This window comes from Heptranchias perlo, unplaced genomic scaffold (assembly GCF_035084215.1).
Source record: "Heptranchias perlo isolate sHepPer1 unplaced genomic scaffold, sHepPer1.hap1 HAP1_SCAFFOLD_131, whole genome shotgun sequence".
Lineage (NCBI taxonomy): Eukaryota > Metazoa > Chordata > Chondrichthyes > Hexanchiformes > Hexanchidae > Heptranchias > Heptranchias perlo.
Genome location: NW_027138548.1, coordinates 1,014,957 through 1,030,891, shown reverse-complemented (window position 1 = coordinate 1,030,891; position 15,935 = coordinate 1,014,957). Strand labels below are relative to the sequence as shown.

Genomic DNA, 15,935 nt, shown 5'->3' with positions numbered 1-15,935 from the left:
AGGGAGAGAGGGGGACCCAGGTGGAGAGGGAGAGAGGGGGACCCAGGTGGAGAGGGAGAGAGGGGGACCCAGGTGGAGAGGGAGAGAGGGGGACCCAGGTGGAGAGGGAGAGAGGGGGACCCAGGTGGAGAGGGAGAGAGGGGGACCCAGGTGGAGAGGGAGAGAGGGGGACCCAGGTGGAGAGGGAGAGAGGGGGACCCAGGTGGAGAGGGAGAGAGGGGGACCCAGGTGGAGAGGGAGAGAGGGGGACCCAGGTGGAGAGGGAGAGAGGGGGACCCAGGTGGAGAGGGAGAGAGGGGGACCCAGGTGGAGAGGGAGAGAGGGGGACCCAGGTGGAGAGGGAGAGAGGGGGACCCAGGTGGAGAGGGAGAGAGGGGGACCCAGGTGGAGAGGGAGAGAGGGGGACCCAGGTGGAGAGGGAGAGAGGGGGACCCAGGTGGAGAGGGAGAGAGGGGGACCCAGGTGGAGAGGGAGAGAGGGGGACCCAGGTGGAGAGGGAGAGAGGGGGACCCAGGTGGAGAGGGAGAGAGGGGGACCCAGGTGGAGAGGGAGAGAGGGGGACCCAGGTGGAGAGGGAGAGAGGGGGACCCAGGTGGAGAGGGAGAGAGGGGGACCCAGGTGGAGAGGGAGAGAGGGGGACCCAGGTGGAGAGGGAGAGAGGGGGACCCAGGTGGAGAGGGAGAGAGGGGGACCCAGGTGGAGAGGGAGAGAGGGGGACCCAGGTGGAGAGGGAGAGAGGGGGACCCAGGTGGAGAGGGAGAGAGGGGGACCCAGGTGGAGAGGGAGAGAGGGGGACCCAGGTGGAGAGGGAGAGAGGGGGACCCAGGTGGAGAGGGAGAGAGGGGACCCAGGTGGAGAGGGAGAGAGGGGGACCCAGGTGGAGAGGGAGAGAGGGGGACCTAGAGAGGGGGACCCAGGTGGAGGGAGAGGGGGACAGGGAGAGGGAGAGGGGGACCCAGGTGGAGAGGAGAGAGGGGGACCCAGGTGGAGAGGAGAGAGGGGGACCAGGTGGAGAGGGAGAGAGGGGGACCCAGGTGGAGAGGAGAGAGGGGGGACCCAGGTGGAGAGGGAGAGAGGGGGACCCAGGTGGAGAGGGGAGAGAGGGGGACCCAGGTGGAGAGCGGAGAGAGGGGGACCCAGGTGGAGAGGGAGAGAGGGGGACCCAGGTGGAGAGGGAGAGAGGGGGACCCAGGTGGAGAGGGAGAGAGGGGGACCCAGGTGGAGAGGAGAGAGGGGGACCCAGGTGGAGAGGGAGAGAGGGGGACCCAGGTGGAGAGGGAGAGAGGGGGACCCAGGTGGAGAGGGAGAGAGGGGGACCCAGGTGGAGAGGGAGAGAGGGGGGACCCAGGTGGAGAGGGAGAGAGGGGGACCCAGGTGGAGAGGGAGAGAGGGGGACCCAGGTGGAGAGGGAGAGAGGGGGACCCAGGTGGAGAGGGAGAGAGGGGGACCCAGGTGGAGAGGGAGAGAGGGGGACCCAGGTGGAGAGGGAGAGAGGGGGACCCAGGTGGAGAGGGAGAGAGGGGGACCCAGGTGGAGAGGGAGAGAGGGGGACCCAGGTGGAGAGGGAGAGAGGGGGACCCAGGTGGAGAGGGAGAGAGGGGGACCCAGGTGGAGAGGGAGAGAGGGGGGACCCAGGTGGAGAGGGAGAGAGGGGGACCCAGGTGGAGAGGGAGAGAGGGGGACCCAGGTGGAGAGGGAGAGAGGGGGACCCAGGTGGAGAGGGAGAGAGGGGGACCCAGGTGGAGAGGGAGAGAGGGGGACCCAGGTGGAGAGGGAGAGAGGGGGACCCAGGTGGAGAGGGAGAGAGGGGGACCCAGGTGGAGAGGGAGAGAGGGGGACCCAGGTGGAGAGGGAGAGAGGGGGACCCAGGTGGAGAGGGAGAGAGGGGGACCCAGGTGGAGAGGGAGAGAGGGGGACCCAGGTGGAGAGGGAGAGAGGGGGACCCAGGTGGAGAGGGAGAGAGGGGGACCCAGGTGGAGAGGGAGAGAGGGGGGACCCAGGTGGAGAGGGAGAGAGAGGGGGACCCAGGTGGAGAGGGAGAGAGGGGGACCCAGGTGGGGAGGGAGAGAGGGGGACCCAGGTGGGGAGGGAGAGAGGGGGACCCAGGTGGGGAGGGAGAGAGGGGGACCCAGGTGGGGAGGGAGAGAGGGGGACCCAGGTGGGGAGGGAGAGAGGGGGACCCAGGTGGGGAGGGAGAGAGGGGGACCCAGGTGGGGAGGGAGAGAGGGGGACCCAGGTGGGGAGGGAGAGAGGGGGACCCAGGTGGGGAGGGAGAGAGGGGGACCCAGGTGGGGAGGGAGAGAGGGGGACCCAGGTGGGGAGGGAGAGAGGGGGACCCAGGTGGGGAGGGAGAGAGGGGGACCCAGGTGGGGAGGGAGAGAGGGGGACCCAGGTGGGGAGGGAGAGAGGGGGACCCAGGTGGGGAGGGAGAGAGGGGGACCCAGGTGGGGAGGGAGAGAGGGGGACCCAGGTGGGGAGGGAGAGAGGGGGACCCAGGTGGGGAGGGAGAGAGGGGGACCCAGGTGGGGAGGGAGAGAGGGGGACCCAGGTGGGGAGGGAGAGAGGGGGACCCAGGTGGGGAGGGAGAGAGGGGGACCCAGGTGGGGAGGGAGAGAGGGGGACCCAGGTGGGGAGGGAGAGAGGGGGACCCAGGCGGGGAGGGAGAGAGGGGGACCCAGGCGGGGAGGGAGAGAGGGGGACCCAGGCGGGGAGGGAGAGAGGGGGACCCAGGCGGGGAGGGAGAGAGGGGGACCCAGGCGGGGAGGGAGAGAGGGGGACCCAGGCGGGGAGGGAGAGAGGGGGACCCAGGCGGGGAGGGAGAGAGGGGGACCCAGGCGGGGAGGGAGAGAGGGGGACCCAGGCGGGGAGGGAGAGAGGGGGACCCAGGCGGGGAGGGAGAGAGGGGGACCCAGGCGGGGAGGGAGAGAGGGGGACCCAGGCGGGGAGGGAGAGAGGGGGACCCAGGCGGGGAGGGAGAGAGGGGGACCCAGGCGGGGAGGGAGAGAGGGGGACCCAGGCGGGGAGGAGAGAGAGGGGACCCAGGCGGGGAGGGAGAGAGAGGGACCCAGGCGGGGAGGGAGAGAGAGGGACCCAGGCGGGGAGGGAGAGAGAGGGACCCAGGCGGGGAGGGAGAGAGAGGGACCCAGGCGGGGAGGGAGAGAGAGGGACCCAGGCGGGGAGGGAGAGAGAGGGACCCAGGCGGGGAGGGAGAGAGAGGGACCCAGGCGGGGAGGGAGAGAGAGGGACCCAGGCGGGGAGGGAGAGAGAGGGACCCAGGCGGGGAGGGAGAGAGAGGGACCCAGGCGGGGAGGGAGAGAGAGGGACCCAGGCGGGGAGGGAGAGAGAGGGACCCAGGCGGGGAGGGAGAGAGAGGGACCCAGGCGGGGAGGGAGAGAGAGGGACCCAGGCGGGGAGGGAGAGAGAGGGACCCAGGCGGGGAGGGAGAGAGAGGGACCCAGGCGGGGAGGGAGAGAGAGGGACCCAGGCGGGGAGGGAGAGAGAGGGACCCAGGCGGGGAGGGAGAGAGAGGGACCCAGGCGGGGAGGGAGAGAGAGGGACCCAGGCGGGGAGGGAGAGAGAGGGACCCAGGCGGGGAGGGAGAGAGAGGGACCCAGGCGGGGAGGGAGAGAGAGGGACCCAGGCGGGGAGGGAGAGAGAGGGACCCAGGCGGGGAGGGAGAGAGAGAGGGACCCAGAGACCCAGGCAAGGAGAGAGAGAGGGACCCAGAGACCCAGGCAAGGGGAGAGAGAGAGAGAGAGACCCAGAGACCCAGGCAAGGGGAGAGAGAGAGAGAGAGAGATAGACCCAGGTAAGGAGAGAGAGAGAGACCCAGGTAAGGAGAGAGAGAGAGACCCAGGTAAGGAGAGAGAGAGAGAGAGGGGGATGGACCCAGGTCCGGTAGCATAGTGGTTATGTTACTGGGCTAGTAATCCAGAGGCCTGGACTAAAATCCAGAGTCATGAGTTCAAATCCCGCCACGGCAGCTGGCAAATTTAAATTCAATTAATTAATTAAATTCAATTAATTAAATAAAAATCTGGAATTAAAATACCAGTATCAGTAATGATGGCCATGAAACTACCGGATTGTCGTAAAAACCCATCTGGTTCACTAATGTCCTTTAGGGAAGGAAACCTGCCGTCCTTACCCGGTCTGGCCGATATGTGACTCCAGACCCACAGCAATGTGGTTGATTCTGAATTGCCCTCTGAAATGGCCTAACAAGCCACTCAGTTGTAAAATCTCACTACGAAAAGTCATAAGAAGAATAAAACCGGACGGACCACCCGGCATCGGACCACTCGGCACCAGACACGACAACGGCAAAACACCAAGCCCAGTCGACCCTGCAAGGTCCTCCTTACTAACATCTGGGGACTTGTGCCAAAATTGGGAGAGCTGTCCCACAGACTAGTCAAGCAACAGCCTGACATAGCCACACTCACAGAATCATATCTTTCAGCCAACGTCCCAGACTCTTCCATCACCATCCCTGGGTATGTCCTGTCCCACCGGCAGGACAGACCCACCAGAGGTGGCGGTACAGTGATATACAGTCAGGAGGGAGTGGCCCTGGGAGTCCTCAACATTGACTCTGGACCCCATGAAATCTCATGGCATCAGGTCAAACATGGGCAAGGAAACCTCCTTCTGATTACCACCTACCGCCCTCCCTCAGCTGATGAATCAGTCCTCCTCCATGTTGAGCACCACTTGGAGGAAGCACTCAGGGTAGCAAGGGCACAGAATGTACTCTGGGTGGGGGACTTCAATGTCCATCACCAAGAGTGGCTCGGTAGCACCACTACTGACCGAGCTGGCCGAGTCCTGAAGGACAAAGCTGCTAGACTGGGCCTGCGGCAGGTGGTGAGCGAACCAACACGAGGGAAAAACTTACTTGACCTCGTCCTCACCAATCTACCTGTCGCAAATGCATCTGTCCATGACAGTATTGGTAGGAGTGACCACCGCACAGTCCTCGTGGAGATGAAATCCCGTCTTCGCACTGAGGACACCATCCAACGTGTTGTGTGGCACTACCACCGTGCTAAATGGGATAGATTCAGAACAGATCTAGCAGCTCAAAACTGGGCATCCATGAGGCGCTGTGGGCCATCAGCAGCAGCAGAATTGTATTCCAGCACAATCTGTAACCTCATGGCCCGGCATATTCCTCACTCTACCATTACCAACAAGCCAGGGGATCAACCCTGGTTCAATGAGGAGTGCAGAAGAGCGTGCCAGGAGCAGCACCAGGCGTACCTAAAAATGAGGTGCCAACCTGGTGAAGCTACAACTCAGTACGACATGCATGCTAAACAGCGGAAGCAACATGCTATAGACAGAGCTAAGCGATTCCACAACCAACGGATCAGATCAAAGCTCTGCAGTCCTGCCACATCCAGTCGTGAATGGTGGTGGACAATTAAACAACTAACGGGAGGAGGAGGCTCTGCAAACATCCCCATTCTCAATGATGGCGGAGTCCAGCACGTGAGTGCAAAAGACAAGGCTGAAGCGTTTGCAACCATCTTCAGCCAGAAGTGCCGAGTGGATAATCCATCTCAGCCTACTCCCGATATCCCCACCATCACGGAAGCCAGTCTTCGGCCAATTCGATTCACTCCACGTGATATCAAGAAACGGCTGAGTGCACTGGATACAGCAAAGGCTATGGGCCCCGACAACATCCCAGCTGTAGTGCTGAAGACTTGTGCTCCAGAACTAGCTGCGCCTCCAGCCAAGCTGTTCCAGTACAGCTACAACACTGGCATCCACCCGACAATGTGGAAAATTGCCCAGGTATGTCCTGTCCACAAAAAGCAGGACAAATCCAATCCGGCCAATTACCGCCCCATCAATCCACTCTCAATCATCAGCAAAGTGATGGAAGGTGTCATCGACAGTGTTATCAAGCGGCACTTACTCACCAATAACCTGCTCACCGATGCTGAGTTTGGGTTCCGCCAGGACCACTCTGCTCCAGACCTCATTACAGCCTTGGTCCAAACATGGACAAAAGAGCTGAATTCCAGAGGTGAGGTGAGAGTGACTGCCCTTGACATCAAGGCAGCATTTGACAGAGTGTGGCACCAAGGAGCCCTAGTAAAATTGAAGTCAATGGGAATCAGGGGGAAAACTCTCCAGTGGCTGGAGTCATACCTAGCACAAAGGAAGATGGTAGTGGTTGTTGGAGGCCAAGCATCTCAGCCCCAGGGCATTGCTGCAGGAGTTCCTCAGGGCAGTGTCCTTGGCCCAACCATCTTCAGCTGCTTCATCAATGACCTTCCCTCCATCATAAGGTCAGAAATGGGGATGTTCGCTGATGACTGCACAGTGTTCAGTTCCATTCGCAACCCCTCAGATAAAGAAGCAGTCCGTGCCCGCATGCAGCAAGACCTGGACAACATCCAGGCTTGGGCTGATAAGTGGCAAGTAACATTCGCGCCAGATAAGTGCCAGGCAATGACCATCTCCAACAAGAGAGAGTCTAACCACCTCCCCTTGACATTCAACGGCATTACCATCGCCGAATCCCCCACCATCAACATCCTGGGGGTCACCATTGACCAGAAACTTAACTGGACCAGCCATGTAAATACTGTGGCTACGAGAGCAGGTCAGAGGCTGGGTATTCTGCGGCGAGTGACTCACCTCCTGACTCCCCAAAGCCTTTCCACCATCTACAAGGCACAAGTCAGGAGTGTGATGGAATACTCTCCACTTACCTGGATGAGTGCAGCTACAACAACACTCAAGAAGCTCGACACCATCCAAGATAAAGCAGCCCGCTTGATTGGCACCCCATCCACCACCCTAAACATTCACTCCCTTCACCACCGGCGCACTGTGGCTGCAGTGTGTACCATCCACAGGATGCACTGCAGCAACTCTCCAAGGCTTCTTCGACAGCACCTCCCAAACCCACGACCTCTACCACCTAGAAGGACAAGGGCAGCAGGCGCATGGGAACAACACCACCTGCACGTTCCCCTCCAAGTCACACACCATCCCGACTTGGAAATATATCGCCGTTGCTTCACCGTCGCTGGGTCAAAATCCTGGAACTCCCTTCCTAACAGCACTGTGGGAGAACCTTCACCACACAGACTGCAGCGGTTCAAGAAGGCGGCTCACCACCACCTTCTCAAGGGCAATTAGGGATGGGCAATAAATGCCGGCCTTGCCAGCGACGCCCACATCCCGTGAACGAATAAAAAAAAAGTAATCAGAGAGAGAGGGAGAGGGACCCAGGTGAAGAGAGAGAGAGACGGACCCAGGTAATGGGAGAGGGACCCAGGTAATGGGAGAGAGAGAGAGGGTGGGAGAGGGACCCAGGTAAGGAGAGAGAGAGAGGGACCCAGGTAATGAGAGAGAGAGAGAAAGAGAGGGGGATGGACCCAGGTAATCAGAGGGAGAGGGAGAGGGACCCAGGTAAAGAGAGAAAGAGAGAGACGGACCCAGGTAATGGGAGAGGGACCCAGATAATGGGAGAGAGAGGGAGAGGGACCCAGGTAATGGGAGAGGAAGGGAGAGGGACCCAGGTAATGGGAGAGGAAGGGAGAGGGACCCAGGTAATGGGAGAGAGAGGGAGAGGGACCCAGGTAATGGGAGAGAGAGGGAGAGGGACCCAGGTAATGGGAGAGAGAGGGAGAGGGACCCAGGTAATGGGAGAGAGAGGGAGAGGGACCCAGGTAATGGGAGAGAGAGGGAGAGGGACCCAGGTAATGGGAGAGAGAGGGAGAGGGACCCAGGTAATGGGAGAGAGAGGGAGAGGGACCCAGGTAATGGGAGAGAGAGGGAGAGGGATCCAGGTAATGGGAGAGAGAGGGAGGGGAGTGGACCCAGGTAATGGGAGAGAGAGAGGGGGGAATGGACCCAGGTAATGAGAGAGAGAGAGAGAGATGGACCCAGGTAATGGGAGAGAGAGGGGAATGGACCCTGGTAATGAGAGGGGAATGGACCCAGGTAATCAGAGGGTCTGGGCTCCCGGCCGTGTAAACATCTCTTGTCCTGAGTATCCGTTCCTCCTACAATCCTTGTACCTTTTTCTTGTAGAACATGTGGAGTTGGTGAAGAGGACCATGGCTGCCATCAAGATTCCCAGCCTTGGGGTCCCGTCCTGGGCCCGACAGATCTCTGATGAGCAGTGGCAGACTGTCGTCCAACGGACAATCGAAACCAGGCAGTCAGCGGTGGGACAAGTGGGTCAGGAATAATCACCGCTCCAGTCAGCAGAATCTCCCCCCATCCATCCCATCCCCCCCTCCCAGGGTGAGAATCTCCCCACCGCCCCCCCCCCCCCCCTCCCCAGGGTGAGAATCTCCGCCCCGCTCCCCACCCCTCAGGGAGAGAGTCCCTCCCCCCCCAGGGTGAGCATCCCTCCACCCCCGCCCCTCCCCAGAGTGAGAATCTTCTCACCCCTTCCCCCCTCTCACAACCACAACGAACCCCAGTTCCCTGTGAATGGCCCCCCCTCGGTGGGGATACAGCCCCTTTCCAGGTTCCCCTCAAGCCGGTCCAGGTGTTTGTAGCAGGTCTTGGCCGGAAATGTTCAGATGGTTCACTTGTTGCCAGTCAATCCCTTCCCTGTTCGTTCCTCAACTGGAGGGCAGACGGGTACACTGACCCCCTCCCCGCCCCCAATCCTGAGAGGTCTGGTCACTCTCGACCTCTGATTTCTCACCACTGTCCCAGTTCAGCAGCCTCTTCACCTCCGGCTGAGGTGAGATCGAAGCTCTCCGCACAGGTCGGAGCTCCTGGACGTTCCCCGGCGTGGGCCCCCGTCCCCCCGCCGCCGGACGTTCCCCGGCGTGGGCCCCCCGCCGCCGGACGTTCCCCGGCGTGGGCCCCCCGCCGCCGGACGTTCCCCGGCGTGGGCCCCCCGCCGCCGGACGTTCCCCGGCGTGGGCCCCCCGCCGCCGGACGTTCCCCGGCGTGGGCCCCCCGCCGCCGGACGTTCCCCGGCGTGGGCCCCCCGCCGCCGGACGTTCCCCGGCGTGGGCCCCCCGCCGCCGGACGTTCCCCGGCGTGGGCCCCCCGCCGCCGGACGTTCCCCGGCGTGGGCCCCCCGCCGCCGGACGTTCCCCGGCGTGGGCCCCCCGCCGCCGGACGTTCCCCGGCGTGGGCCCCCCGCCGCCGGACGTTCCCCGGCGTGGGCCCCCCGCCGCCGGACGTTCCCCGGCGTGGGCCCCCGCCCCCCCGGCGTTCCCCGGCGTGGGCCCCCGCCCCCCGGGCGTTCCCCGGCGTGGGCCCCCGTCCCCCGGGCGTTCCCCGGCGTGGGCCCCCGGGCGTTCCCCGGCGTGGGCCCCCGGGCGTTCCCCGGCGTGGGCCCCCGTCCCCCGGGCGTTCCCCGGCGTGGGCCCCCGTCCCCCGGGCGTTCCCCGGCGTGGGCCCCCGTCCCCCGGGCGTTCCCCGGCGTGGGCCCCCGTCCCCCGGGCGTTCCCCGGCGTGGGCCCCCGTCCCCCGGGCGTTCCCCGGCGTGGGCCCCCGTCCCCCGGGCGTTCCCCGGCGTGGGCCCCCGTCCCCCGGGCGTTCCCCGGCGTGGGCCCCCGTCCCCCGGGCGTTCCCCGGCGTGGGCCCCCGTCCCCCGGGCGTTCCCCGGCGTGGGCCCCCGTCCCCCGGGCGTTCCCCGGCGTGGGCCCCCGTCCCCCGGGCGTTCCCCGGCGTGGGCCCCCGTCCCCCGGGCGTTCCCCGGCGTGGGCCCCCGTCCCCCGGGCGTTCCCCGGCGTGGGCCCCCGTCCCCCGGGCGTTCCCCGGCGTGGGCCCCCGTCCCCCGGGCGTTCCCCGGCGTGGGCCCCCGTCCCCCGGGCGTTCCCCGGCGTGGGCCCCCGTCCCCCGGGCGTTCCCCGGCGTGGGCCCCCGTCCCCCGGGCGTTCCCCGGCGTGGGCCCCCGTCCCCCGGGCGTTCCCCGGCGTGGGCCCCCGTCCCCCGGGCGTTCCCCGGCGTGGGCCCCCGTCCCCCGGGCGTTCCCCGGCGTGGGCCCCCGTCCCCCGGGCGTTCCCCGGCGTGGGCCCCCGTCCCCCGGGCGTTCCCCGGCGTGGGCCCCCGTCCCCCGGGCGTTCCCCGGCGTGGGCCCCCGTCCCCCGGGCGTTCCCCGGCGTGGGCCCCCGTCCCCCGGGCGTTCCCCGGCGTGGGCCCCCGTCCCCCGGGCGTTCCCCGGCGTGGGCCCCCGTCCCCCGGGCGTTCCCCGGCGTGGGCCCCCGTCCCCCGGGCGTTCCCCGGCGTGGGCCCCCGTCGTGGGCCCCCGTCCCCCGGGCGTTCCCCGGCGTGGGCCCCCGTCCCCCGGGCGTTCCCCGGCGTGGGCCCCCGTCCCCCGGGCGTTCCCCGGCGTGGGCCCCCGTCCCCCGGGCGTCCCCCGGCGTGGGCCCCCGTCCCCCGGGCGTCCCCCGGCGTGGGCCCCCGTCCCCCGGGCGTCCCCCGGCGTGGGCCCCCGTCCCCCGGACGTTCCCCGGCGTGGGCCCCCCGCCGCCGGACGTTCCCCGGCGTACACACATCCGGTTCTGATCATACCACAGAAGGTGGCTATTTTCTTTGCCCGCACCGTGCCCTCTGATAATGAAGAAACCTCAAAATTAACAAGTTGCAATGAATTGGAAGAGTAGCTTGGATCTAACCAAGTGGAGGAGGCCCCTGTACCCTGGGTGTTTTCGCTGTACCTGCCCTGGGAGTGTTTGATGGGACAGTGTGGAGGGAGCTTTAAATTCTGAACTTTAAGACTAACACCGTGTTTAATCCCCCGCCCTTGACCATGGCGCTGAATGGTTGTGATGACAGCCTGTTTAATGAGTTGTGATTTCTTGTTTGTGCCAAACTTGTCCTTGTCTGCATTTAGCCAGTTTAAAGACAAAGAAACATTAAAACCACATTCAGAATGACTGCATTTGGTGAATTCTGTCCATCACCATGTACATGGTGACACTCATTTTAAAAAAAAAAGCCTTTCCCCTTTCTTTTCACCCATTCCCAGATTCTATGGGTGTCCGGCCCCAAGTGCCTGCTCCCGACACAGGTTGTCAGTGAGGGACCAGCCCCCAGCACCAAACCTGGCTACACTTCCAATTTCTCTCTCACAAACCCGAGAGTGCGGAAGCCAAGGTTAGCACCCTATCTGCCAGCGAATGAGAGCAAGACTGGGGAGGAAACCTGCGGGGCTGATTCCAACAGCGGAGGATTCAAACTCCAAACCCCTATCTTATTTGCTCGCTATTTCCATTTGCTCGCTGCGACTTGCCCTCTCCCTCCTAATTCCTCACCCACTCTTCCTCTTTCCATCATGCCCCCCCCCCCCCATTGCTTTTGACTTCCTCCCCCTTCCCCCCCCCCCCCCCCCAGCCACTTTCCTCTCCTGTTGATTTGAGTGAGATCAGCATTTCCTTTTTGGGATGTTGGGGGTATGGCTGGGATTTAAATTCTGGCTTCTGGCCATTAGCGGTAACTCCCCCGAAACCAACTAACAATGCCACCTGGCTGCATTTATAGTTACAAAAAACATCACAAACACAAAACCATTGTTCTTTGAGACCCAATTTATTTTTGTTCTGTACATACGTGAACATCTGTACAAAATATGACATTTTGATACTATGTAATGCTCTACCTAAAATAAAGTACAACATATGTACAAATATTAACTGTAAGCAGCTTAATAGTGTCAGTCAGAAAATTAGAGCCATTTCATTTGCTAGAACCCCTCTGCCCCCCTCCCCCCCCCAAATAGGGTGGAATCAAATGTCACTGCAGGGCCTGGGGCCACCCGCTGAACAGTTTTACAAATTTATATTCCAGCCCCTGCATCCCCCAGGCTTTAGTCTCGAGGGTGGTTACTCCCTAGTCAACCAGCAAGAGATATTGTCACTCCCATTCCATCGCCACAAGGTGCTTCATATGAAGGGCTTGGCCAAGAGAATAAAATAACACAACTCAGGGCAGTCAGTAAATAACTGCACTGGAATCCAGCACAAACAAACTTTAAACTCTTCCCATCCCACTGGAATCACTTGTAACATCATGAGTTTATTTTTATATGTAGAGAACAGATCTTTCAGTTTTGTCCATTTATAAAAGTCACTAGAGTAGGCATCAATAATTCATAATTTTATTACTTAGTATTGGTTCTCCCTCAGTGGATGGCCTCAATCAGCTGCAGAACCAGTTCTCCAGTGGCAGAAAATGGACTCTGCCTTATTTGAATGTACTCCACAGGTCAAACTAAGCTAACTGGCACCTCTCCAGGCAATAGTTAAAGACCTCTCCAAAAAAAAATAAAACCAGGTCCCAGACCAAAGAGACGGCTGGTGTTCCATTCCCACCATTTGAATTGCAGAACCATTTAGTGAGTGAATATTGCCAACGTTTTACTAATACTAATTTCCTTTAATTCCTCCTTCTCACTAGTCCCTTGGTTCCCTAGCATTTTTGGGAAGTTATTTGTGTCCTCTTCTGTGAAGACAGAACCAAAGTATTTGTTTAATTGCTCTGCCATTTCCTTGTTCCCCATTATAAATTCTCTTGTTTGACTGTAAGGGACCTACATTTGTCTTCACTAATCTTTCTCTTTTTACATACTTGTAGAAGCTTTTACAGTCCACTTTTATGTTCCTTGCAAGTTTACTCTCATTCTCTATTTTTTCCCCTCAATCAATCTCTTGGTCCTTTTTTGCTGAATTCTAAACTGCTCCCAATTCTCAGGCTTGCTACTTTTTCTGGCAACTTGAAATGACTCCTCTTTGGATCTAATACTATCCTTCATTTCTTTTGTCAGCCATGGTTGGGCCACATTTCCTTTTGTGTTTTTGCACCAGAAAGGAATGTATAATTGTTGCAATTCATGCATTTGTTCCTTAAATGTTGGCCATTGCCTATCTACCGTCATGCCTTTTAATGAAGCCTCCCAATCTATCATAGCCAACTCACTCCTCATACCTTCGTAGTTTCCTTTGTTTAGATTTAGGACCCTAGTTTTAGATTGGACGACTTCACTGTCCATCTGAATGAAGAATTCTTATCATGTTATGGTCACTCTTCCCTAAAGGACCCTGCATCAACATTATTAATTAACCCCTTCTCATTGCACAATACCCAATCTAGGATAGCCTGTTCCCTGGTTGGCTCAACGTACTGGTCTAAAAAACCATCTTGTGTACACTCCAGGAATTCATCCTCCACAGTATTATTGCTAATTTGGTTTGGCCAGTCTATATGTAGATTAAAGTCACCCGTGATTACTGTAGTGCATTTGTTACATGTATCTCTAATTTCCTGTTTGATCCCATCGCCGACATTACCACTACTGTTTGGAGGCCGTAAGACAACTCCCACCAGTGTTTTCTGCCCCTTGGTGCTTCCTAACTCCACCCAGACTGATTCTTCATCTTGAGTTTCTGAGCCAATATCCTTTCTCACTATTGCTCTGATTTCATCCTTTACTAACAATGCCACCCCACCTCCTTTTCCTTTTTGCCTGTCGTTCCTAAATATCGAATACCCTTGGATATTCGGCTCCCAGCCTTGGTCACCCTGCAGCCACAGGAGGGAACAGGCCAATTTTATTACACTGAAGTGATTTATCAGAAGTAAACTGGAAACAGCACTTGAAGGTAAATCAGTGTCAGAGCAGTGGGAGACATTCAAGGGGGTGATTCAAGGGGTTCAGAGTAAACATGTTCCCACAAAGAAAAAGGGAGGGGCTGCCAAATCTAGAGCCCCCTGGATGTCAAGAAGCATTCAGGGCAAGATAAGGCAGAAAAAGAAAGCCTGTGATAGACACCGGGAAACCAATACTACGGAAAGCTTAGAGGAGTATACAAAGTGGAGGGGTGAAGTTAAAAAAGAAATTAGGAAAGCAAAGAGAGGGCATGAAAAAATATTAGCAGGCACAATCAAAGAAAACCCAAAGATGTTTTATAAATATATTAAGAGCAAGAGGACAACTAAGGAAAGAGTAGGGCCTATTAGAGACCAAAAAGGTAAACTATGTGTGGAGGCGGAAGATGTGGGTACGGTTCTTAATGAATACTTTGCATCTGTCTTCACAAAAGAGAGGGATTTTGCAGGGATTGAAGTTAAGGAGGAGGAGTGTGAAATATTGGATGGGATAAACATAGTGAGAGAGGAAGTATTAAGGGGATTAGCATCTTTGAAAGTGGATACATCACCAGGGCCGGATGAAATGTATCCCAGGCTGTTAAGAGAAGCCAGGGAGGAAATAGCGGAGACTTTAACCACCATTTTCCAATCCTCCCTGGCTACAGGCGTGGTACCAGAGGATTGGAGGACTGTTAATGTTGTACCATTGTTTATAAAGGGAGCGAAGGATAGACCGAGTAAATACAGGCCAATCAGCCTGACCTCGGTGGTGGGCAAATTATTGGAATCAATTCTGAGGGACAGGATAAACTGTCACTTAGAAAGGCACGGAGTAATCAAGGACAGTCAGCACGGATTTGTTAAGGGAAGGTCGTGTCTGACTAACTTGATTGAATTTTTCAAGGAGGTGACAAGGAGGATCGATGAGGGTAGCACAATTGATGCATGGATTTTAGCAAGGCTTTTGACAAGGTCCCACATGGCAGATTGGTCGAAAAAGTACAAGCCCCATGGGATCCAAGGGAATGTGGCAAATTGGATCCAAAATCGGCTCGGTGGCAGGAAGCAAAGAGTAATGGTCGATGGGTGTTTTTGCGACTGGAAGGCTGTTTCTAGTTGGGTGCCGCAGGGCTCGGCACAAGGTCCTTTGCTTTTTGTGGTGTACATTAATGATTTGGACTTAAACGTAGGGGGCACGATTAAGAAATTAGTGGATGACACAAAGATAGGGCATGCGGTTGATAGTGAGGAGGAAAGCTGGAGACTGCAGGAGAGCAAACAAGGCAGGGGAATACACAATAAATGGGAGGATACTGAGAGGTGTCGAGGAAGAGAGGGACCTTGGAGTGCATGACCACAGATCCATGAAGGTAGCAGGACAGATGGTTAAGGCGGCATATGGAATACTTTCCTTTATTAGCAGAGGCATAGAATATAAAAGCAGGGATGTTATGCTGGAACTGTATAAAACACTGGTTAGGCCACAGCTTGAGCACTGGGCACAGTTCTGGTCACCACATTACAGGAAGGATGGAATTGCACTGGAGAGGGGACAGAGGTTGCCAGGATTGGAGAATTTTAGCTATGGTGACAGATTGGATAGGCTGGGGTTGTTTTCCTTGGAACAGAGGAGGCTGAGGGGTGATTTGACTGAGGTGCACAAAATTATGAGGGGCCGAGATAGAATGGATAGGAAGGACCTATTTCCCTTACCGGAGGGGTCAAAAACCAGGAAGTATAGATTTAAAGTGATTGGTAGAAGGATTGGAGCGGAAAAGAGGAATTTTTTTTTCACCCAGACGGTGGTGGGGGTCTCGAACACACCACCTGGGAGGGTGGTAGAGGCAGAAACCCTCAACTCATTTAAAAAAATACCTGGATGTGCACCTGAGGAGCTGTAACCTGCAGGGCTATGGACCAAATGCGGGAAAGTGGGATTAGCCAGGGAGGCTCATTTCTCAGCCGGCGCGGACACAATGGGCTCAATGGCCTGCTCCAGTGGCGTAGATTTTCTATGATTCTATGACAACAGTGAACAGGTTCAAAATGAAGAGAGAGAAGGACAAGAGGGAACAGGTTCAAACTGAGGAGAGAGAAGGACAAGAGGGAACAGGTTCAAACTGAACAGAGAGAAGGACAAGAGGGAACAGGTTCCAACTGAACAGAGAAAAGGACAAGAGGGAACAGGTTCAAACTGAACAGAGAGAAGGACAAGAGGGAACAGGTTCAAACTGAACAGAGAGAAGGACAAGAGGGAACAGGTTCCAACTGAACAGAGAGAAGGACAAGAGGGAACAGGTTCAAACTGAACAGAGAGAAGGACAAGAGGGAACAGGTTCAAACTGAAC

The 15,935-nt window shown here is 58.4% G+C and overlaps 2 protein-coding genes across 2 annotated transcripts in view; one reads left to right on the top strand and one right to left on the bottom strand.

Annotated features, from left to right (window-relative positions):
* Positions 1-9,208, top strand: part of mea1 (male-enhanced antigen 1) — a 37,834-nt gene extending 28,626 nt beyond the window's left edge. The window contains exon 3 of the mRNA XM_067977155.1: positions 8,059-9,208. Coding sequence (XP_067833256.1) covers positions 8,059-8,219 — 161 coding nt within the window. The 3' untranslated portion in view covers positions 8,220-9,208. The remainder of the gene's footprint in view (positions 1-8,058) is intronic.
* Positions 8,601-10,496, bottom strand: LOC137308469 (spidroin-2-like). The gene has a single exon (XM_067977162.1). It carries the CDS (start codon positions 10,494-10,496, stop codon positions 8,601-8,603), a length of 1,896 nt encoding a protein of 631 aa, XP_067833263.1.
* Positions 10,497-15,935: the final 5,439 nt, after the last annotated feature.

Coding starts and splice junctions, on each gene's coding strand:
- LOC137308469 (XM_067977162.1), bottom strand. CDS start 10,496: ATGTGTGTACGCCGGGGAACGTCCGGCGGCGGGGGGCCCACGCCGGGG.